This window comes from Salvia splendens, chromosome 14, assembly GCF_004379255.2.
Source record: "Salvia splendens isolate huo1 chromosome 14, SspV2, whole genome shotgun sequence".
Classification (NCBI taxonomy): domain Eukaryota; kingdom Viridiplantae; phylum Streptophyta; class Magnoliopsida; order Lamiales; family Lamiaceae; genus Salvia; species Salvia splendens.
The window spans coordinates 6201968-6225600 of NC_056045.1; the positions used below are offsets into that span (position 1 = coordinate 6201968).

General features: G+C 40.8%; 3 protein-coding genes across 6 annotated transcripts; 2 read left to right on the forward strand and 1 right to left on the reverse strand.

The window, feature by feature from the left end:
* The first annotated feature begins 4660 nt into the window (after positions 1 to 4660).
* LOC121763767 (aluminum-activated malate transporter 4-like) lies at positions 4661 to 7686 on the forward strand. Of its 2 annotated transcripts, none has more exons than XM_042159847.1 (6): positions 4661 to 5215; positions 5620 to 5757; positions 5970 to 6110; positions 6188 to 6324; positions 6409 to 6555; positions 6727 to 7686. In XM_042159847.1, exons 1-6 carry the CDS (start codon positions 4846 to 4848, stop codon positions 7423 to 7425), a joined length of 1632 nt encoding a protein of 543 aa, XP_042015781.1. In that variant the 5' UTR covers positions 4661 to 4845; the 3' UTR covers positions 7426 to 7686. The 2 variants fall into 2 exon arrangements, with proteins under 2 accessions (XP_042015781.1, XP_042015779.1); XM_042159845.1 differs by having other exon boundaries at positions 4662 to 5215; positions 5847 to 6110.
* A 6439-nt stretch (positions 7687 to 14125) lies between these two features.
* Positions 14126 to 17094, forward strand: LOC121765717 (transmembrane protein 120 homolog). Its single transcript, XM_042161927.1, has 10 exons — positions 14126 to 14421; positions 14529 to 14607; positions 14697 to 14791; positions 14991 to 15095; positions 15221 to 15300; positions 15574 to 15664; positions 15747 to 15854; positions 16225 to 16311; positions 16504 to 16572; positions 16748 to 17094. The coding sequence occupies exons 1-10, from the start codon at positions 14233 to 14235 to the stop codon at positions 16910 to 16912; spliced, it is 1068 nt and encodes a 355-aa protein (XP_042017861.1). The 5' UTR covers positions 14126 to 14232; the 3' UTR covers positions 16913 to 17094.
* Positions 17095 to 17180: 86 nt separating this feature from the next.
* LOC121765716 (membrane protein of ER body-like protein) lies at positions 17181 to 21582 on the reverse strand. Of its 3 annotated transcripts, none has more exons than XM_042161924.1 (10): positions 21155 to 21582; positions 20309 to 20437; positions 19849 to 20028; positions 19240 to 19740; positions 19030 to 19167; positions 18770 to 18931; positions 18400 to 18672; positions 18080 to 18313; positions 17899 to 17960; positions 17181 to 17809 (listed from the first exon to the last, which is right to left on the reverse strand). In XM_042161924.1, exons 1-10 carry the CDS (start codon positions 21327 to 21329, stop codon positions 17336 to 17338), a joined length of 2328 nt encoding a protein of 775 aa, XP_042017858.1. In that variant the 5' UTR covers positions 21330 to 21582; the 3' UTR covers positions 17181 to 17335. The 3 variants fall into 3 exon arrangements, with proteins under 3 accessions (XP_042017858.1, XP_042017860.1, XP_042017859.1); XM_042161926.1 differs by lacking the exon at positions 21155 to 21582 and adding an exon at positions 20656 to 20901; XM_042161925.1 differs by lacking the exon at positions 20309 to 20437 and having other exon boundaries at positions 21155 to 21581.
* Between the last annotated feature and the right edge of the window lie 2051 nt (positions 21583 to 23633).

Consider the following 23633-nt stretch of genomic DNA (forward strand, 5'->3'; position numbering starts at 1 on the left):
TCAGTTTATTGACATAGATCATTGCCTCATCGTCGACAAAGAAACAATCACATACGAAGAAGCAATCACGGCTGCACGTCGAACGCCCCATGTTCGAAGGTGTTTGGTTGTTGCAGAGACGGAGAAAATAAATTAGGGTTCTTGGGGGGAAGAAAGAGGGGAAGAAATTTGAATGAAATGAAGTGTTAGAGAAAGAGCGATTAATATTACCCATTTTCAGAATTTCATTTAACATTTAAAATGTAAAATCTGAAAATAAAATACAAAAAATTTTAAATTAGACCAAAATCATAAATCGGCCATATGTTTAGGACCAAAATAGTACTATACCCATTTGGGTTTTCAAAAGACTCTTTTCATCTATTATTAATGGTCTTGATAGCAAACAGTATATGTTTCAATACAATATTAGCAAATTACGAGAAAATAGAGAAAATTAGAGAAAAAAGGATAGTTAAATTATTGCTTATGAAAAATGAGGTCTATTTCATTAGATATAGAAACTATCATTTGAAAAATAACTAATTTTTATGAGTGGTTCAAAAAAAAAAAAGACTATGTTATTATGGACGAATATCATATTTTTTACTTTGGATATAGAATTCTAACTTTTATAGAGTATGTCGCTCATAAGGTTTATTTAGTCCTTAGCTATAGACTTATAAAATTTTATTGAATATTGTTTTAAATCAAATTTGTGATCCTAAATAATATCTTAAATTTAAAATTTAGAGCTCAAATTTGAAATGTGTAGGTGCATTACCTGTTTTAAGATCTGTTATTTTCCGTTTCTCTTTACAGGTCGGACAACTTTTTATATTGAAAATTGAAAGTACATATTAATTGCAAACTTGTTAGTCATCATTATAGTACAATTTTACTCAATCACCACATGAATAGAGTACTAGACCAACCCACACTGTTAATATTGATGCCTTTGTGTTTGTTCATTATTGTGCAACTACATGAAAAAGGTAGTCTCTTGCACCTTAGGCTATCCGCAACACTGTCACTTATTCGTCTCTTAACCGTCCTTTAAATTACTATTCATTGGCCCACTGTACTTTTTTACTCCATCTCTTAACTAAGAAACGAAATCTGTCGATGTTTGCTTTGCGAGTCCCTTAGTTAAGAGATGGAGTAAAAAAGTACAGTGAGGCTCATGAATAGTAATTTAAGGGACGGATAAGAGAAAGCGTTTCAGATTGCCTAACACACATGGAAATAGGAATCACACATTATATTCTTAATTAATGTGATAATTGAGTTCTGCCTAGCATTATTAATAGAAACTACTCAGAGCATCCACAGTCCGCCCGATGCATCGAGCGGGCTATCGTCCACCACTGGCAAATCCATCGTCCGCGGATGATACCGTGGACGATGCAACGTGTTTTCCTTTTTATTTTTTTTTATAATTTCTTATCTATATATACCTCATTTCTTATTCCATTTTTCGCACCAATCTCTCTTTCCCATCTCTCAATTTTCTTTCATCACACAACAATCTTTTTCTCACTCTAAAATGAGACCCGACGACGACTGGAGTACCTCGGAGGGCATTACTCGGGCCTTGACTCGTGCCTTATTCGATTGCGTTCATGAGGTTGCAGTTGAATGCTTGGCCGAAATGGAGCGTGAGCGTGAAGCGGCGAAGCAGGTCCAAGACGAGCAGCTTCAAAGGCCAATTCGACGTCGAACTTTTGTCCGCCGCTAGCAAGACTTGGCTAACCAACTTCTGTTCGCAAACTATTTTATCGAGGAACCAAGGTGGGGCCCGACGGTTTCTCACCGCCGGTTTAGAATGCGGCGAGATCTTTTTCTCAGCATTGTCCAAACGTTGGAGGCACGTGATCCTTACTTCCAGTATCGGGAAAATGGCATCGGCAAACCTGAACTTACGCTATTGCAGAAGTGCACGGTTGCGCTCCGGCAGTTGGCCTACGGCACCACGACTGACATGTTCGACGAGTACCTTCACGTCGGGGAGACAACTGGCCGCGTGTGCCTGAAAAAATTTTGTAGGAGAGTTGTGGAGGCTTACAACAACACATATTTGCGAAGGCTGACTACTGACGATTGTCAGGCCCTGATGAAGATGCACGAGACGGTGCACGGCTTTCCTGGTATGCTAGGGAGCATAGATTGTATGCACTGGGAGTGGAAGAATTGCCCGACGGCGTGGAGAGGCCAGTTTAATAGTGGATACAAGGGCAGCCACCCGACGATGATCCTCGAAGCCATCGCTGACCATCGGCTCTGTATTTGGCATGCTTACTTCGGTGTGGCGGGGTCGAACAACGACATCAACGTCCTGAACTCATCATATCTCTTCACCGAGCAATGCAATGACAACTGCCCGACCATCGAGTTCACTGCAAACGGATGCCAACATCATATGGGATACTACATGGCCGATGGCATATACCCGAGGTGACTTGTTTTTTGAAGACGATCAGCTGCCCAATGGGTCAGAAGAGAGTTTTATTTGCGCAAAAGCAGGAGGCTGCGCGGAAGAATGTAGAGCAGGCATTTGGTGTGCTCCAAGCGCGGTGGGCAATAGTGAAAGGTCCCGGTGCATTTCTGGTACAAGGACGTCATCGCCGATGTCATGTATGCGTGCATTATCTTGCATAACATGATAGTCGAACACGAAGGTGGAAGAGTCACCGATTGGGGCGATGATGAAGCTGGATCTAGCTCCAGCATGGCGACCTCGCACCACGTTCGAGGATTACCGATGGGCTACAATGAGGTTCTAGCTAGACATGCCTCAATGCGCAACCAACAAGACCATGCTCGGCTCATGACCGACATGGTTGAAGAAATTTGGGAACGTAATCACCATTGAATTTGTAGTTTTTTTATTTTGTACTGTACTCTTTGAACTTTCAATAAAATGAAGTTTTTTTTTCAAATTTTGTAGTGTTTATATATTCAAATAAATAAAATGTTATAGGGCGGATTATAGGGCATCCCACTGCAGGTGAATGGATATGAGGATAAAATGCTAATGTGACGGAGGATAGGGCGCCTATAGGGCAGGTTATAGGGCGCCGCAAACTCCTTGTAAACCTCGACCCTCGTCACATTCTCTCCATTCACCAACACATCGAAAACCCTCTGCCTAGCCCTCGTCACTGACGTCAATCTCCGCAGACTGAAACAACAACAAGTAATCCTGCTTGACGTCCACCCAGAGCTCGTTCTCCAACACCTCCGCCAACTCTGAACGTAGTGATCGGCGTCTCGTAGAGCTTTCGGGGGAAGTAATTGCGGCTTGTTTCCGCCCAAGCTACATCTTTGGTTGTGGAAATCGCTTTAATCGTCGCACCATTGGTGATGGAGACGGATTTCAGCATGAAATCGGAGTCTGAGAGCTACGAGCGGCCAATACGTCAGTGTCGTTGGTGAATCGGGGCCAATTGATTGGAGTCGGAGGAGAGCGCCCGTAATTGATAATAATATGATTGGTCGAATTAATGTGGTAGTTGAAAAGTGTAGGCATCATTGTCGATTCGAGTGAGGTCAGTTGAGGAGACGAGCGGAGAATCGGTGGTGACGTTGTACAAGCAGAGGTCGGTGGTGGAGTCGGTGTGGTGGAAGAAGAGGTCGCAGTAGGCGCCGGAGCGGGAGACGGATTGGGGCCAGGGGGAGCAGAAGGAAAAGATGAGAGTTCCCTCGACGGAGGTGGAGCCGCTGGAGTAGAAGCAGTCGGAGAGCAAGGGAGTGTAGAAGACGGTGGAGTCAGGGTGGCAGTCAATGTGAATGGTGTATGTGGAGAGAGAAAGGGAGAAGAAGAGGAGAAAGAGAAAGAGAGAAGATATGGGGTGGCGCCCATGGAAACTGAATGCTGTCGGAGAGAAGAGAGAGGGGAGAGAAGAAACATTTTTATTTTCTAATTTATTTTAATTTAATTAATCATAAGATTAATATTTTAATTTAGTCAAAATTCGTTAACTGTCCGTTGACTGTTAGTTTTTAACGGAATCCATCAAAAAAGGACCGATCCGACAACGATTTCATTTGTTTAGGACTCGATTTTTAAAAAGTCAATGTTCTTGATCAAATTTGTATTTCGGTCATATGTTTAGGACCAAAATAGTACTTTACTCTAAAACATATAAGGGAAAATGAATCTAAACGATATTACTCCATCTTTCTCAAAATACGAGTCACATTTTGACATTTTGGTTCATCCCACGATAAGAATCGCATTTTACTTTTACCATAAATGATAAACATGTTTCACTTCATTCGCATTATATTATAAAACTAATATAAAAAGATGGAAAACATATTTCACTAACTTTTCCAATCCACTATTCTTTATATTTTTTAAAATCGGTGCCCACATCAAATGTGATTCTTGTTGGGAGATGAAGTATTTTTTTTAAAAGAAAAGTAGTAGTAACATTATCGGTAAACATATCATTCTATTTACTTTTCAGGGATCAAAATTTATATCCCACTCGACGTCGTAAAAAGTAAATAAACTGACTTTGCTAAAAATATTGCTACTTGAAGCACTACTACTATTATTGATCTTCAAACAATTTCCTTAAAAAGAATGTGGCAAATGAAGTAACGGTATCAGAATCTGAAGATTCTCAACGCGTAACAATATCGCACTTGTACTAAAATCATTAGCACACTAATCGAGTTTACTCAATCCAACCGTACGAGGTAAATCTTTTGCAATGCATCTGTCCCTTCAACATCAACTCCCTAAATATACACCAATTATTCTATTGGAATTCAAAGAAACTTCAACAAAACTTGTTGCAAGAAATAAAAGTGAAGCTTTGATCATCCTATGAATCTTGGTACCAGCACCCACCATTCATGGCTGCAAATTACGGATCTTTGAGGCAGAGCTTCGTGGAACGAGGCAAGGAGAGGTTGTTCTCAAGAAAGCAGAGATCGGAGGTGGGATTTGGCGATTCATACATTGTCCGTGAGGGCTGTTTTCACCGGATTTTTCGAGTTTCGGGAGAGAGGGTTTCGAGGTTGTGGGATAATGTTAAGGGGGCTGTGGTTAAGCTACATGGAATGGGGAGATCCGACCCTAGAAAAGTGGTGTTTGCTCTCAAAATGGGGGCTTCTTTGTCTCTGGTTTCGGTTCTCATCTTTTTCAAACAGCCCTCCAATTTTATTAGCCAGAATTCAATCTGGGCTATTCTCACTGTTGTTGTTGTCTTTGAGTTTAGCATTGGTGAGTGTTGCTTAATTCCTCTGCTTTTCTTGGTTGATTTGCTATGCAAGTGTGTTTGTGCTTGTTTGGCATCGGTGGCTGTTGATTCTCTGCTCTTAAATCTGTGGATTATAGATGTTAGAAGCATGGTGTATGAACAAATGTTTGCTTGATTAAGGTGGAATTGATATACAAGTATTAGTGTGTGTGTGTTTTGAGCAAAAAATTTAGCTTAGGTGAGTCTTTGTGTTTGATTATTTGATTTTCAATCATTACAGGTGACAAATTTCTATCTTGATTAGGTGGTCTTGATATTTAAGGCATTCCCTCTAGTTTAGCTCTTGATTCCTTGAATTTTTGCTTTTCTAAGTGTGCATTTTTGGTTGCAATCTAGTGTTGTAACACGCCTTTAATTTGATTGGTAGGGGCTACCTTAAGCAAAGGATTTAATCGTGCGTTAGGAACATTCTCTGCTGGAGCGTTGGCTCTAGGCATCGCAGAGTTGTCCGTGAAAGCTGGTGAATTTCACGAAACTATTGTTCTGACCAGCATTTTCATTGCAGGTCAGATGATTTTGCTATCATCAATAGTGTTTCAAGTATGCAACTTAGTGTTTTTTCGGTCCCAAAACATCGATAATGTGATTTTTCAGGCTTTCTTGCTAGTTATCTCAAGCTGTACCCGGCAATGAAGCAGTACGAGTATGGCTTCCGCGTGTTCTTGCTGACATTTTGTATTGTGCTAGTATCTGGAACTTCAAATTTTTTTCAAACAGCTTTTTCTCGACTGCTGCTTATCGCTGTCGGAGCTGGTATTTGTTTGGTTGTAAATGTATGCGTGTATCCCATTTGGGCCGGGGAAGATTTGCATAAACTAGTCGTCAAAAATTTCAAGGGCGTTGCTAGCTCTATCGAAGGTACAACACTTTGCCCTTAGAAGCTAGCCTAAGGAGAGACGAAGCTCTTTGAAACTGATATATCTGTCCATCTATAGGCTGTGTAAATATGTACCTGCAGTGTGTCGAATACTCGAGGATTCCCTCTAAAATATTGATCTACCAGGCCTCGGATGATCCGTTGTACAAGGGATACAGGGCTGCAGTTGAGTCAACTAGCCAAGAGGAGACGCTGGTATGCATCTATATGGCCATTCAGGCTAAAATTTCAGACTCAAAATCAAACTCATCTCCCCGGTTTTCATTTTGTCTGTGACAGTTGGGGTTTGCAGTTTGGGAGCCGCCTCATGGCCGTTACAAGATGTATAGATATCCGTGGAGTGAATATGTGAAAGTGAGCGGTGCTCTGAGGCATTGTGCATTCATGGTAATGGCAATGCATGGATGTATACTGTCTGAAATACAGGTATTGTTGTCTGTTGTTAGTATGTTTTACACATGCTTGGATTGCTTCGTCTCGTTAGTCGGATAGCGTATTGATTGCCGATTCTATCTTAGAAAGTAACTGCACTTGACTAGCTTAGGTTGTGTCAAGCCTTCTTAGATGATTATAGTTTATGATCTGAACTTTATGCAGGCGTCGTCCGAGTTGAGACAAGCATTCAAGGATGGGATTCAGAAAGTCGGGACGGAGGGCACCAAGGTGTTGAGATTGCTGGGAGAAAAAGTCGAAAAGATGGAGAAACTATCGGCTGGTGATCCGCTGGAAAAGATTCACGATGCAGCAGAGGATTTGCAGATGATGATCGATCGAAAATCTTATCTTTTGGTGAATGCAGAGAACTGGGATGGTGCAAAGCCGCCCGAGGCAGCCATGGATCAAGAACTGCTTCAGGAGCTCAGAGACAAAGACAGCGAAGAGAGGCACGCGGTGATCAGCTCTCTAGGCGATGGAGCTCATTTGAGATCCTATCAGACGATAAGGAACCAAGATCCCCATCTCGCGAGCATGAACAGGAGTCCCTCTGGTTCGCAGTACGGATCCGGAGAGGACTTGCTCAGGCAACAGTCTATGTGGCCATCGCGTATCTCAGTTTTGGGCGAGACCCTATTGAATAAGCGTGAAGTAAGGACGTATGAGAGTGCAAGCGCGCTCTCCCTTGCAACCTTCACGTCTCTCTTGATAGAGTTTGTAGCGAGGCTGCAGAATCTGGTGAACTCGTTCGAGGAGCTTTCTGAGAAGGCTAAGTTCAAGGAGCCCGTTGATTCAGCTGAGACGAAGGAGGATGTTGGATTCTGGTCTCGTACGCTCAAGATCTTGTGCTGCAAGGATTGATGCAAGATTAGAATTCCCTTCTTTGCAATAACGCGATGCATCAGGCATGATCATATGCCAAATATTAGGAAGGATCTGTTTTTTAGCCCAAAGACAGCAAAGCTCTAAGAAGCACACATTTTTAGTCCTATGTTTGTTTCAAGAAATAAAAGCAAGTAGTATTCTGTTATTTCTTGAAACACTATGTAGCTGTTTGTCTGAAACATGTACAATCTACTGGTTTCTTACATATATATGCATTTGGTAATATCATGAAATTAACTATTGCAGTAAGCTCAGACCAAGAAACTGCTGATTAGTCTACACCCTCAACTCGAATGATAATTATTCGAGTTGGTGTGCTGTGTTTTACCTAGTCACCTCTACGGCTCTACCCTAACGACATGGATCGTGTGATATGTGTCCTATTTTTACCTCGAACTCTCATGTGATAGAAGTAAGTACTGCACATGATTTGCAGTTTTTGTAGGACAAAAATGTGGAATTTGAAGTGTGATATCATTATGGATGAAGCAAATAAGGGTCTAAACAGAATTTCTCCATTTAATTAGTAATAATTAACTATTGTTTGAAGGTTACAATTAGCAAGTTTCTGGGTGGCAGGAGTCCAAGTTGTTAGGTATGAGATATATTCAAGTGTTCATTCTTTTTTAACAATACCTTGTCAATTTCTTTGGGGAAAAATATGCTATCTTTCTCTCATCTATTGAACAACAAACACTATAATTAAATAAAATTAGGTTGGAATCACATATTTAAAAATTTCTCATAAATATAATAGTAATACGTACTTACACGTATATGCGTAGCAAACATCGACTTTGGGCAAATGTGGCTAAGAATAGTATTCTTTACGTCACCATATTTCTTACTCCTTAAATCCATTATGTCAGATTTGGAAATGTTTCAACTTTCAACTAACTTGGACACTATTTTAGGCCACGCAATCTTAATAATTTCACATCTATTACTCATCAAATGTAAGAAGTGAAACTTTAGATTTTGGAGTATCAAACATAGCTCACTTACTTTTAGATTTATGAAAACCAGAGCCCAATTCTTTCTCCATCACATAGTTCGTACGTAATTTTAATTTCTTCCAGTCCTAACTCATCTTAATTGAGAAATCAAACAATCATAGGCTTCTTCCGTCCAAGGCTTTATCTATTACTACCTCCGCCCCCCAAATATTGTCCCACTTTGGGGGACGGACAGAAATGGAAAAATATGACAAATTTTCAGGGACGGAGGTAGTAATTGTTTTCTTTCATTAATTTTGTATCAAAACTTTAAAAAAATTGGTCCCCTGTATAAATTAAAACATGTCTATTTCAAGGTATGAAGGAAGACCTACGACATCTAACTAGAATTCATTCTAGAATTTTGAATAGTGAAATGATATAAAGATGTCAACATTAGGCTATACTTGATATTTTGTTCATAAAACACACATGTTTGGTGTAGTCATTCAATTTTAGGAGTCAACTTTAAAAATCTTAAATTTTTATCATATAGATATTTTATGAAGTGATATATAGATAGATAGAGTAAATGGATAGTCGAAAATAAAGGTTAGTCGAACTTTTTTTTATTAGACCAAGGGTTTATACTGGCAGCTTTCAGTGACTATTTTCCGTGCTGATTTGTAGGTACCTTGAAGGGTGGTGGAATATGTGGCTCAAGGATTTAAAGTTGTTTTATACCCAAAGTCAAGGATCGATCCCCTTACCATTTGGTTAAGGATAGACGGGTCTCATGCTACTCGACCACATCCCTTGGGTTAGTCGAATTTAATTTGATAAAGAGTAAACTCCATATTTAATTCTAAACATATGGTCATTTTACAAAGTTGGTGTATGATATTTAACTTTTTAATTTTTGAATCCCAAACAAAAGAAAACAAGACCGAAGTTGTCTTTTTTGAAGAAGCTGACAAAACTTGACAGTCAACACCAATGAAGTCCATTTTGACGGGATTAACAAAGTCTATTTTAAAATAATAGTAACGAACAAGTTTTGTAAATACTCCATCCGTCCCATAAAAATATGAGTATATGAAATGACACACAAATTAATGATAAGGGTAACTAGTTAGTGTTAGTGGATAGTTAGATCCACATTATTATTAGTGTTTAATGAGTTGTAATGGTAGATCATATAGTGGTATAAATTGTAAATAAATTTATGTATATGAGTAATAAGTTTGGAAAAAACAAAAATGAAAATTACACATATTTTTATAGGATGGGGGAGGGGGTAATTAATTGAATGAACTATAAAAATGGTACCTAAAATATGGCGTTCGCACATTTTTGATACCCAATATCTAAATGATCATATTTAGGGTCCAGAACGATAGATAATCACATTTTAGGTATCCTTTTTACCACTTTTATGTCACGTTGCTTTATCTCACAATGATTCTTTGTTTTATACTTTGTGTTAATTGACAACGGCTAATTGCAATGATGTTAATCATGGGTTTACATATTGCATAAATTAGCTCCTAATCAGATTACAAATTCATATGATGAATTTTGATTCGGCTTATGTTTTCGAACAAGCAAAATTAATTTCAGAAGTCGAGGAATGACAACACTATTCACTTCTTCTGTTTTTGCTATTTTTTTTATTTATATTTTTTCTATTCCATGCGTCAAGAGTCGAGCAATAGTCACACAAGTAGCAATTAAAACACGTTAAAAGCCACATATAATTTGATTTCATCATAAATATAAAATTAAGAAATTCCAAATCTAAGTCAAATTTCATTAATATTTATATAATTAAATGTTAGCACTAATCTTAAGAAATTGACATAGTGAGTGTGATCAATAGGCACAACACCTCACCCCCCCTCTATTCACCTTAGAGCATCCACAGACCACAATGGGGTTGATGATGGTCCGCCGATGCATCGGGCGGACTATCTTCCGCCACTGTAGCCATGCGGACGATGTCCGATGCATCGTCCGCGGACGATAGGTGTTGGAGCACGCATCGTCCGCGGTATCGTCCGCCCACTGTGGACGACGCGGACGATGCAACACGTTTTACATTTTATTTCAATTCTTCAAAATATATATATATGCACTCTTTCATTCACTCTTTCATCTCATTCTCTCTATTTCACTTATTACAAAATGAATCCCAGTAATTTCCCAAGTCTGAAGAGTCCGATGTTCGGTGGTGGTGCACGGTGGCCGGGTACGGACCCTGATGAATACCGACCATTCGACTCCAACACCAGTACTATCCCGATTTCAACACGGATTCGTACGGGCTGTCAGCCATGGAGCCCTTTCCCACCTGCACCCGCGCCCCACCCTGCTGCCGCCGCCTAGGGCTCCGCCACCAAGAAGAAGCGGAACAGGCAAAGAGCCCAGAAGTTGTCGCTTCCGGAGAAGAATGAAGAATTCGCCCCAGGGAGGACGAACTACAACTCGGATGAAACCATTGTCTTGACGGAGTGTTGGATTGATATTTCAGAGGACCCGGTATTTGCCAACAACCAAAAGCAAATCGCGTACTGGGAGCGCATTGCTGATCGCTACAACGAGGCCAATCCGGTGGCCGCCTACAAGCGCCATTGGAAGCAGCTCCGCAAGCACTGTGATCAGGTGAAGAAGCAGGTTAATTTGTTCTCGTCGGAGTACGAGAAGTGCTTGAGGGAGCAGGGCAGCGGCGAGAGTTTGACTGATGTGCGTGATAGAGCGCTTGCGTCGTACATTTCATTGTACGGCGATTTCAAGCATTACAACTTCCGGCTCCTCTTGAAGGACAAGCAGAAGTTCCAAGGAGGGATTCTGCCCCTATCGGCTGCGGCGAAGAGGACGAAGAACACCGCCGCCGGTGATTATACGAGCAGCGACAGCGGCCCACCTCTGATGGACCTCAACCAGCCGATGTACGAGGATGAGAGTTCCGGCACACTGATGTCCTCCCGGTGTCCCATTGACAGCAAGGCTGCCAAGAACAAGGGCAAGACGAAGGCGACATCCTTCCGGTGTCCGATCGCGACCCCGACCCCGACCCCGGGGCAGGACATGCCTACGCGGAGTTGGTGGCGGCCGCCAACCGGAGGATGTTGGTTGACACGCACCATGCCCTCAGGCAGTGCGAGGACCCGGGCGAAGCCGAGTACCTCAAGTGGATGATCGATGATCTGCGCCGCAAGTTGGGAATGATGTAGAGTATGCCCTTTTTATCTGTAGTGAACTAGTTTTTTATTTCTAACTCTTGTAACTTCTTTTTTAATTAAGTAATGTAGGATTTGTCTTTAAATCGTGGTATTTTTTTATTATTTTGCATGACATATTTGAAAACATAAAATTAATTAACAAAACAGTAGTGAAAACTATAGGACGGACTTTAGGGTGTCCCACTGCAGGTGGAAGGGTAGAAGGATAGAATAATAATATGGCGGAGCATAGGGCGCCAATTGTGGTTGTTCTTAGGGTGTCCACTATAAGGCGGACACGCCCAATAGCCACGCCCTAGTTTTTGTCCATAGCCCCAATTTTGTTGTCCACAACCCCAAAATTCTATTTCCGCCACTATAGTGGACACCTCCAATAGCCCCCAAATTTTATAATCAATTTTCATTTTAAAATATTTTTAGTTTCAATCAAGTGTAATTTAAATAATCGCAGTGTAAATAACTAGAAAACGAGGTAATTAGGGCCGAATATTCGTTGTATTGCAAACCGGTAAAATTATACAACGAATAATTAAAATAAAATACAACGAATAGTCGGCTTCCTCGTCTTCTTCTTCTTCTTCTTCTTCTTCTTCTTCTTCTTCTTCTTCTTATTCTTCTTCTCCTCCTCCTCCTCCTCTCTAGCTGCTGCCGGCCACGGTATCCCCAGGCGCATTATCAACCAACCCCAGTCGACTCTCAATCCGAGTGATGAGCCTCTTGTAGACGTTCCTGACGCACGGGTCAGTTTCCCCTGCGTATGACCTGCATACGTCTTGCAGTTGTTGCATCAACTGCACGTCTATGGTATTGGCCAATACCTCATGGGGTTGCACCGTGGGCTGTGGGATTGGGGCGGGCTGGTGGATGCGCGATCCGGACGCGCCCGCCGATAGGCGGGAGGCACTTCTACGCCCTCTAGCGCTGCGGATAGAGGCCTGTTGTCCCATGGGCCGTCGTCGCCTAGTGTGAGTATCGGCTGGCTCTTCGACTTGTTCGTCGGACTGCTCGAACTCGTGCGAGCCGCTTCCACTGGTGTAGTCACCGGCAAGGTTGTGCCTTGTGCGCTTTGGCCCAGGAGCTGTTCCCACCTCGTGCGCCACGATCGACCTGAATTTCGGACAATCCGCGAGGACAAGATACTCTTTCCACAAGGTGAACTTTGGCCAGCCCTCCGTGTGGTATTTGCCCTCAGACAGGTTCTTAACATCTGCTGCGCTGCGGCCACTCTCAGCGTGGCGAAGGTTGTTCTCGTATATGGACGCGAACCTCTTGGTCGCCCGGAGAATCCTACCCCACTTTTTCCGGAGCTGTTCTGGGTCGCGCCTCTCGGCGCCGTCGGGTTTGAACTCCTCGGATGCAAACATGACGCGCCTCCAAAAGCTCCCCTCGGCCTGATCTGTGCCAACCACGGGGTCCGAAGTGATAGCATCCCAAGTCTTCGCCACGGCAATGCTCTCGTCTTTGGTGTATGGCTTGCCCCGGTTGGACCCAGAACCAGAGCCACCGCTACCGCCAGTGCCACTGCCCTAGCCACTCGGAATGCCGGCCCCGCTGCTCGTGCACCCACCGACGTGGCCGGTGCCACGACTGCCGCCTCCGTCCCTACCGCCTCCACCCCGACTACCGCTACCTCCTCGAGTCGGAACGGGCATTTTCACCCGTGCTGCCGGCGTATCTGGAATGCCGGAACTGAGCAGACCCATCATAGTATCAAATGCGTCTTGATCTGCTTCGGTGAATGGAGATTGGCTGGCTTGGAAAGAGGAACCCGGACGCGGCTGGTGAAGCGCGTCTAGGTTGGGTCTGTAATCTCCAAATGCGGAACGACTCAAATTCCGCTGTAAAGGTGGCGGAGTTGGAGAAGACATCCACGACTGAGATGGAGGAAGGGGTGGACTCGATGCCCACGGTGGGGGAGATTGATTCCAACTCCAATGCTGGGACGGAGGCGCATATCCGCCAAAGCCCGACGGCTGCGAAGGATATGCCGAGGGGTTTGATGGATTGCTGCCATATCCCGATTCCTGAGAGTCAGGTGATTCGTCGTCCCCTCGGTGCATTTTTTAGAGAGTGGTTGTGTAGATAGTGAGTGGATGGATTTTGTGAAAATGGTGAAAAATAAGTGGTGGGGAGTGGTATTTATAGAGGAAAAAAACAAAAAAAAAATTGTTTCGAATGCGCCGCGGCGGATGTCCGCACTATAGTCGTCGCGCCTACAGGCGCGGCTATGTCCCCCCCCGCCGCGTCCTCGCCCCTCACCCGGCGATCGCACGTCCGCCGTCTCTCGCCACGTCTGCCGCGTCCGCCCACGGGGCGGACAACCTCGCCACTATAGTCCGCCCGCTCACCCTCGCGGACATAGCCGCGTCCACTCCATAGTGGACACTCTTAGCACAGTCCCACCAAGTCCACCCATTACTTCCTCAATTTACGAAAAAGCCCTCAACTTTAATAAAATGTCAGCGGAAGCATTTAATTATTATTCCAAAAAAAGGAAACAGAGATACCCTTCCCTTCACATTCACTCCCCCAAAAACCAAAACTCAAACTCATATCGATCCGTTAAATCTGAAAATCCTGATTTATCGGACGGCCGCCGTCTTCTGATGGCCAACTCACCGGCCGCCGGCATCTCATCTCTGACGGAGCAAGCCAAGGAGCTGCAGGATACCACCTCGTCCCTCATCTCCCGCACCTCCCGTGAGGAGGACGCGCTCCGCCAGCGCGTCGCCGCACTCGACGCCCGCATCAGCTCTCTCCGCTCATCCCTCCGCGGCTCCAAGGATTTCGATAAAGTATGAGCTGCGTGCATTCCTGCGCATGCATGCCATTAATTTTTTCTGTAATTCATTTTATTGTTAGTGTGTACTGATTTTTGGATTGGATTTTGGGGAATTGGAAGCTTGATGAGGAGTTGACGAGAGTGAGGTATATACTGAGCGAGGGAGATGCAGCTGCATTCCTTCCGAGCAAATCTCATGGTGTGTTGATTACTTTTATCTGGTTGATTATGCTGCATATGTTTAGAATGGATGATGATTGTGAATTTTATTTGTTTCTCTTTGTTTAGGGAGGTTTCTGAGGATGTTTTTGGGGCCTATTAATGTGAGAGCTAATAGGAAGGATGTGCAGTTGAAAGTGAAAGAAGAATACAATAATTTCAGGGTATGATTCAATTGTGCTCTTAATTTGATTGGGACTGTGTCTGCTAGCATTTTAATGATTGAAGAAAGCCTCATATCCTACAATGAATAGCAGTGTTGTTGAAAATCTAGTTCGCTTTGAGTGCCAGCCTGCTTATCTAGAACTGTTGGAAAAGCATACACCTTTTTGCAGTAACTGAAGATGTTTGTACTGATGACAGGATAGAACAGCATTTTTGTTCCTATGTTTGCCATCACTATTGCTCATTTTAAGGTCATGGATTTGGGGTGGATGCTTACCAGCATTACCAGTTCAACTTTACCAGGTATCACATGTTCTTCTGATTTTGAACTCTCTCTCTCACGCATTATTGTTATTAATAATATTACTAGTACTATTTTTTGGGGGGTTTGTGTGTGAAACTTATGTTGGTCAATTTTTCTATTACAGGCATGGTTGCTATATCTCTACACTGGTTTGGCTTTGAGAGAAAACATCTTGAGAGTTAATGGAAGTGATATACGTCCTTGGTATTTTGATTTTCTTAAATCACTCTTTTTTTCCCTAGAAGTGTAGTTTTTATTTTAGTTAAAAAGATTGGACTGTTCAACTTTCTGTGTTAGCAATCTGGTGTACGTGTAGGTGGACAAAATGTTGACAAGAAGATCAAATGTTATCTAACTTGTTGTAGCAATATTATACATAAAAATCTGCTTAGTGTCATTTTAAATTTATATTTATTCTCTGAAGTTTGGATGTAAAGAAACAGACTAAGATTTTGATCAATTCATGCTCTTATGCAGGTGGATTAAACATCATTATTTTGCCATGGCTATGGCTCTCATCAGTCTAACTTGGGAAATAGACCAAGGGCCTGACTGTGCTAAAAGACAGGTAGTGAATCCATATCATCATTTCCACCTACATAAGAAGCAAGTGTTTCAGTCCACCAAATGAATTAATATGTTAATTGCAGATAGGTGTACAACTATTTCTGAAATGGGCAATAATGCAAGGAGTTGCTATGATTCTTCAGAACAGATACCAAAGACAAAGACTTTATACACGTATTGCACTTGGCAAGGTAGTTTAGCATACCTGAGATATTTGATTTCCTTACCACCAACTTCCCCATGTGCTTATTTATTATTTTTTTTATAAAAAAAAGCTCCTTTGTTGGGTTCAAACTGCCAAGATACATAATAGTAATTGTTTCGATTTATGCTACATGTGAATTTGCAAAATGGTTGTCTGTTCGATTATTCTGGTGTAGTTTATCCTTTTCTTAAATAAATATATTGAAGTTTGTAACCTTTTTGTGCCTTATGTGTGATTTTACATGAGTTTTTGCCTTCACTCATGGGCTAGACTAGAAGAAGATTGTCCTTCAAATTGATTGAAGCACAATATTATAACTTATCCTGTCAATATTGTTCAACTCTTGCTACATGCAGGCTAGGAGGATGGATATTGTTTGGGGAGAAACTGCTGGAGTGGAAGGCCAGCTACTCCTGCTATGCCCGATACTTTTTGTGTTACAGGTCTGTTAAATCCCTTATTCTCGTCTCAGTAGCAAGAGAACACTACCACTTCTTTGTATTTTGTTGGAATCAGCTCCTCGTGCGAGTGATATTTTTGCAAATCTTTATTTTGTTGGAATCAGCTCCACTTCTTATGACTTCACTATAGCCAGCATTTTTCCTCAAATCGTGACCATTGTCCTTTGGTTTCAGGGATTCGAAGCTTATGTTGGTGTGTTGTTACTTAATACTGCTCTGAACGGATCCAATTCGGATTGGCAGGTAAAGTAACTGTTTAAACACGTGACTTCATTGATTTTTTTGTTGTTGTTGCTTTCTTCTTCAATACTGTATATGATGATATCCAAATTCAATTTCAATTTCTATTTCATCAAATATTTTTTCGTACTATTATGGTATCTTATTCACCTACATGATTTTTACCTACAACTTTTAGGTGATTACATGCGGGGTACTTCTCATAGTCATGGCTGTTGGAAATTTTTCTAACACGGTGCAGACCCTGATAACAAAATCTAAGGTTAAGGCAAAAATCAAAAGAGGTAAAAGCAGGCTAGAGCTGCATCAACTGAATCATGGATTGGATGACGAGAGTTCGTAAACAGCTTGCTGTACCAAGTTTGCTTATTTGTGCAGTTTCTTTCCTCACAGCAGGTTTTTGGCCTTTTTATGTTTTTAAAATGTCGAGCTGTTTTGTGATAGTAAACTTGAATTCTAGAAGTTAGAAGTCTATACTTGTCATTTATTTTAGAATTTGTTTCATATAGAGAGCTTTATCTACAATGTCGCATGCTTGTGCCCTTTATTGAGAGTCCAAACCCTTTATGGGATGTTTGCTATCAATACACATGACCTGCACATTAGAGACATTGGCTAGAGTTATGGAAATTCCTATGTAAAATAAGATCAAGTACAAGATAAATAAAATAAAATTACGAGGTCTAGATAAAGGGGTTCCATAACTAGCAAAAACTTATTCCAGCTCCAACAAAAACATGTGACTATAGAGAGACAGAGAGAGCACTCAGTCAGAGGCCCATCCTGAACCAACTGGTCTCATTTCCGGCACAAGGAAGTTAGGAGCTGCCGAGCTTGGCGTGAACAGACCGAGCTTCTCCAGCAGGCGCTCGACTAATCTGCCAGCGGCGTACGACATGCCCGAGACTGATATCCCAAGAATCAAGAAGGTCGTGACTGTTTTCAAGTAAGGCTTTGGAGGCCTCTGCACATAGGCCTTTCCAACAGTTAGCACAAGTATGCAAACAAGGGAAGCCACTGCCACCATCAAAAGCTTCAACTGTTTGTCGTCCGACTCGTGGAACGAGAAGCCGTACACGACCGGAGGCACCAATCCGAACAAGATGTATGATATTATGGCGACAACAGCATGAAGCATGAAATTCTGTCTCTGGCCTAGGAGCTGCCTGTAACGATCCGCCTGCTCGGTTATTTGGTTGGAGAGCTGCTCCTCGAGGCGGTCGCATCTTAAATCCCAGAGCTGCACATTTATGCAGAGAACAAATCCATAAGAGAGCAGCAATACATATAAATGAGTATTCGATGGATTAGACAAGTAAAACAACTTACATTGTGAGCAATGATAAAAAGACCTCCAATCAAATTTGCAGCTCCCAGAGTCAACACATTCACTGCAAATTGTGACATTGTAGACCAATCAAACCAAGATAAGCAATAGTTCTTCATATCTTGAATGAAAAAACATTATGGTTATGTATGCAATAGTAAACGTTGTGTGCAGCATTCGTACATGTGGCTGCGCCTCCACCAGCGGCTGATGATACGACGCTAAGGCTAGTCATGGTCTCTGCCAGCCCACCGTAGATGATGCTTTTAATCACTTCAACTTTGTGTTCTTCTCTCGCTCCACGCCCTTTTCGATCAGCAGTACTAGTTTGAGTTCCCAACTGGGATGCTGTCGGAGGAGATATTACAGTCGCAGGTGGATGTGCATCTATTGTTATCCTGGTATCATTGCCTTCACCTGCATCAAGATTTCATGATAGTTAACTCGAGAAACACGATGACCTTGTTCGTCTCTTCACACAGTGAACGCGCAATTAAAGTTACCTTGTGCAGCTGGTGCATCTCCTATTTCTGAAGTGTTTCCAGTTCTGAGTGGCTTGTCTAGAACAGATGTAGTCACAATTGTGGCTTTAACGTCTTGCTCGTCGTGAGGAACAGATACTGAGATATTCAATGTGCCATCTGCGTCTTCAGCCATTGAAACTGATGGTTGTGGGAGCTGGACGATGTCCTTGTCTCGACTGGTTTGAACTTCCCGGCTAGGTTTTGATGCCTTTTGCTGATCCGCGTCTAACATATCATCCGACCTCTCACTATCTGAGGTAGACAAGTCATTACAGCAGTCACCACAATACCAAACTAATGGAACAATGCTAAAATATCATGATGTGAAAATGTAGTTAAAAAACAGTACCTACTAACAAAGGGAGTTTTAGATGGTCTAGGCCGGGAAGAGTTAGATCCCGGCCTTCGTGTGCAGTATCTTCTAAAACTAATGGTCGGCCACTTTCACGAGCAGGGCCAGACGACAGAATTCCTGAGCTAACTTGTTGCACATTCGTCTCAGAACTACTTCCTGCATGTGAAAGAACCAAGTTATTTGAACTCGAGACATGCATTCCGCTCTCTGCAGGCACGATGCCACTCATACAATCCGAAAGGGAAAAAAAGTACCTTCCTCAACTGGTGTTTTCTGCCTATTCGGGTTAAACATGTCGAACCAGCTCTTCTTTACATCTGGTGCTTGACCGCCCCGTGCATTTTCTTTCCCACATTTCCCACCATATGATCGGAATAATCTGATTCCATCACCTGCATTGCATTTCCCACTCATGAGTACTGAAAAATAGCATCATTAGCACAATGAAAAGAAAAAATGCTAACCAGTTGGAATGAAAATGCTGAAGCATGATAAGCAACGAAATACAGTCGCCCCTCTGTCACGGTCATCTTCATCGATAGGTGCTGTTTGGGCATCTTGGTCACCAACTTCCCCTTCTTGATGAACTTGGTCCTCGGACGAAACAGTCCCTGTGGCTTCTGTTCCTGTTTTGGGACGCTTCACCTCCTCATCGGAAATCCTTACTCTGCGCTTCCGTTTGGTGAGAATAACTTTCTTTGTGATGCAAGAGTGGCAGTTGGGACAATGCAGATCATGTGTGGTTTGGTTCCGTATGACTCTTTCGACATCTAACTCTGTTATTTCCAGATCATCCTCGGTTTCTGCACTCTCGATCTCTTTGGAAGGCTCATGACTCGTTCCATTAATGCCATTCGCCTCAGTCTCCTCACCTTCCTCGTATTGATCCCTAATAATGGATGCACCATTGAACTCAACAGCGGGATCAAGAGACGAGACTTGTTTTACATGTTTTGCAACCAAATCTACAAAATAATGAGAGCAAACAATTTTGTAAATTTCAGATCCTCATCATTATCTGGATTTCTTGATCTTACTAGTATTAGAAAGCTCATATCATAACTAGTTCTTACCTTCTTGAGATGAACTGTCTGAATGCCTGACATCTGAACTAGAAACGCCATTCTCCTTGACCGCTTCCTTGTGTTGATTGGTTATGACAGAAGCACCATTGAACTGAATCACCGGATCAAGAGATGAGGCATCCTGTGTTGTAAGCGCAGGACCTTCCACGATATGATTAACGCCTAAACCTACAGAACAACACCGAGAAAACAACTGTTAACGCCATTCACTTATATAGAGCCATACGTCATCACAGTTTCGCCCATAAACAGATCAAGGAGAAGTAATAGAGTGAAAGGGGGACAAGAGTTGGTGTTTTTTGTTACTAGAAGCATAAATGTGCAGTGAAGAAACATATTCACTAACATTGGTTAAGTTATTCCTACATGAACTAACGGAGGATTGAGACACTATGAGGTGTACGTATCTTAACCACGATACTTTCGTGCGATTCTGCTATCTACTGACCTTCATATACAAAATTAAAAGTTTTGATATTGGTCATGTTATGCAACAGTCCTCTATGATTCTGAAACCGATCAACACAGACACTTCCATTGCCATACGTCCAAGGGCAGATTCGACACTTCCATATTCCTTCATCCACAAAAACAGATTGCAACTGTCACAATTGCAAATAGTGCTGCCCAACAATTTTAGAAATTCCATCCAATATGCCAACAAACTCAATCTTCTTCAATTTTCGGAACATCAATTCGAGCAAATGCATAGGTCGATTCAACGAGGGAAACAGAAGTTGAAGAAAACCATTCTAAATCTACCCTCATTGATCATTCAGAACCTACCCAACTCACCAAACTACCAGCTTGCAGTTGACCCTTCACTGCCCTCACTTCCTGACTTCCATTAACTCATTGGTTTCTTAGATGCAAAGGCTAAGTAGAACTAAATTCCGAGACTCAAAACAACCAATCCTTCACAGCATTGCATATCCAAGAATTTCAACTCCATACACAACAGAAAATTGTGAGAGAAAAAAACACTTCTTTTGGTGGTCTCAACTTTTAATTTGCAAATCTGATTGAGGTCAAGAAAATGAAGAAAAACAGACCACATGCCACAACTTAATATATATATATATATATATATATATGGAAACAACATGAACATTGAAGAGGGCCCCTTTACTTCTTTTACACCACATATTTTACAGACATGTAGGGCTATGGAGTGCAGTTGAAGGCACAAGAAAATTAGAATTTTATAAGAGACACTGACAAAAGATAGAAATAAAAATAAGGAGCCATTAAATGTTGCTAAAAAATGATGAACTAAAAATGCTTGTATTACTACCTGAAGCATTGTGATGGAAAACAAGATTTTCCTCAAAATTCTTGTCCCCATTAATGGCTTCTGTTTCATTGTCAAGAACCCAATCACTCTCTGCAGGGATTTTTTTTGAATTTCTCACCAGTGGATTGGTTTCCTCAGCTTCTTGCTCCTCCAACTTCTGTTCTTCCTTTTCCATCTTCACACACACACACACACACACACTGAGAGAGAGAGAGGGGGGTATTGTTTATATGAATAAGGTGTTGCTTATGTTTAAATATGGAGGCTATCAAGGCCATTGCATTGCGTCAAAGAGTGCAGAAAGAGAGAGAGAGCATATCTCTAAGGGAGTTGACAAAATACTAAAAACATGCCATCTTTTGCCATTAAAAAATTGAAATCAAATTAAGGATTGTAGAGGTGGCAGAGTAACAAAACAGTCTTGCACAACGCAAAATTACTAGTAAAATATAGGAGCACTAAATCGAGAAGATTAGGTGTGGTGATGAAGCAATAAAGTAATTAATGTTTGATAATAAAGGTCATGAATTTAAATCTACGGTCACATATTCGTTATATTTTTATCTAACAATTACTTTTAAAAAATTGTAACTTGTAAAACGAGGGGCACGTGTCAGCATTAATGAACATCTTTCTTTTATCTACATTTAAAAATTTTAGTTTCTACTATGTTGTTACCAGTGTACTAAAGAGATGTAGTACTACCTTCTTACTTATTTTGATGATCCTTAATGAAAATAATTACTTATATAATGATGTAAAAAAATGCATTATAAGAATTTAAAGTTTAAGGAAGTTATGTACTCTAACTAGAAATTAATAAATTGTAAATTGAAATAAAATACGGAAAATGATTATTTTTATAAGTGCCAAAACTCAACCTAAATTAATACTGTACTAGTTAGAAATTAAATTAGAGATTGCGTAATTGGTACGAATAGGGCTCAATTTAGAGGTTTATCTTTTAAAATTGGGTCAGACAACTTTCGTTGTATTTTTTCCTAAAAATGATGTAGCCTTTAATCCATATGTTTTCATGGTAAGAAAGATTGTGATTGTTCATGTCACTGAGTCAAATAATTGTTGTTTTACAAGCATAAGAAGACAAAAACATTCGTACAGTTGGTAGGTGATTGCATTACATATGTACCAGATTTATTAAATAAAAAAATACAACCATAATTTAGCAATTTACAAGCACACGATGAGAAAAGATAATTTGTGGGTGTGATATCACTATCACTGGAAATTATTTGAGTTCCAACTTTCTATTATTTGACTATAAGTAGACCATAAATGATGCAATTATGTCATGGTAGGAACTAGATAGTACTACCATTTTAATTGCTAACAATAGTTTATTAGAGAGTAAGTTACCTTGTCATGCTATCAGATCGGTTTACTTAGCAACTCTAAATCATTATTAGTTTATTAATCCTTTGTCCACCAATAGTATGCAATGTCTGATTCATACATTTAACCTAAGAAAATAGTTGATGGATGTAATTATTGTTAGTATAAATATGTTGCATAGCATAGTGTAATGTGATTCAACTGAGTGGAAAACTGCTAGGTCAAAAATTTATTTATGGGCCGATTTAAAGGTTTTGAAACTAAAATTACAATACTTCTATACATGAATATCAAATTTCTCAGTATAGCCCTTAATAAAAAAATTATACTTTTAGGCACGGAAGTTAAGAAATTGCGTTTAAAAACATGAGAGATGAATAAAGTAGGAAAGATAAAGACTGAATAAAGTAGGTGATTAAATAAAGTAAGCGTAATTGGATGTTTTTTTTTGTTAAAAAAAATGACTCAACTTTGTTAGAACATTCAAAAAAGGAATACGACTCAACTTAGTTGGGACGGAGGGAGTAATATTGATTATAGTATAATTTTATCCCTAATCTCTAATTCTCAACTCGATTTGTTAAATAATGGGCGATGAGAGGTCATAACTTTATATTTTCTCTTGAATGAAAGAAACAAGTTTGAAATTTGAAAATAACACAATTCAAATCCATTTATAAAAGTAAACTTTTATTAGCAGTTCCCACTCTAAAAAGAAGTCAATATATATCAGAAGCTTCCCGAAGTTTGCAACCAACGCGCTTTATATCAACGTAAACGCAATCGATGACGATAACCGAATAAATACCAATCACAATTCATACATATCTAGCCGACTTATCACTGGTCCTTTTATTTGTTGGGAATTCTATTTTTATCCCATATACTACTTATATTTTGTTTTATTTATGATTGAGCAAACTTCCTTACACTGATTTTAAATATTCATACGTTTAGTGGTTCACACATTAAATTTGGTCAATATAATTTAATTATTTATTTATCTACTTACTTATGTTTTAGTGATACATTTCTAAAATTGAACAGTACCGAGAGAGATTTTGAAAGTTCCTCTGATACTTTAAAATTTTAGATAGATAAAAAGAGAGAACTCGCGAACGACAAG

Excerpts from the sequence above, each read along its gene's own strand:
- LOC121763767 (XM_042159845.1), top strand. The coding sequence starts at position 4,846 with ATGGCTGCAAATTACGGATCTTTGAGGCAGAGCTTCGTGGAACGAGGC. Across the intron at positions 5,216-5,619 it reads TGTCTTTGAGTTTAGCATTG|GGGCTACCTTAAGCAAAGGA; the intron begins GTGAGTGTTGCT and ends TTTGATTGGTAG. Across the intron at positions 5,758-5,846 it reads GACCAGCATTTTCATTGCAG|GCTTTCTTGCTAGTTATCTC; the intron begins GTCAGATGATTT and ends GTGATTTTTCAG.
- LOC121765717 (XM_042161927.1), top strand. The coding sequence starts at position 14,233 with ATGGCCAACTCACCGGCCGCCGGCATCTCATCTCTGACGGAGCAAGCC. Across the intron at positions 14,792-14,990 it reads AAGAATACAATAATTTCAGG|GATAGAACAGCATTTTTGTT; the intron begins GTATGATTCAAT and ends TACTGATGACAG. Across the intron at positions 15,301-15,573 it reads GGAAGTGATATACGTCCTTG|GTGGATTAAACATCATTATT; the intron begins GTATTTTGATTT and ends GCTCTTATGCAG.
- LOC121765716 (XM_042161924.1), bottom strand. The coding sequence starts at position 21,329 with ATGGAAAAGGAAGAACAGAAGTTGGAGGAGCAAGAAGCTGAGGAAACC. Across the intron at positions 18,673-18,769 it reads AAAACTCCCTTTGTTAGTAG|ATAGTGAGAGGTCGGATGAT; the intron begins GTACTGTTTTTT and ends TGTCTACCTCAG. Across the intron at positions 17,810-17,898 it reads TTTTTATCATTGCTCACAAT|CTCTGGGATTTAAGATGCGA; the intron begins GTAAGTTGTTTT and ends ATAAATGTGCAG.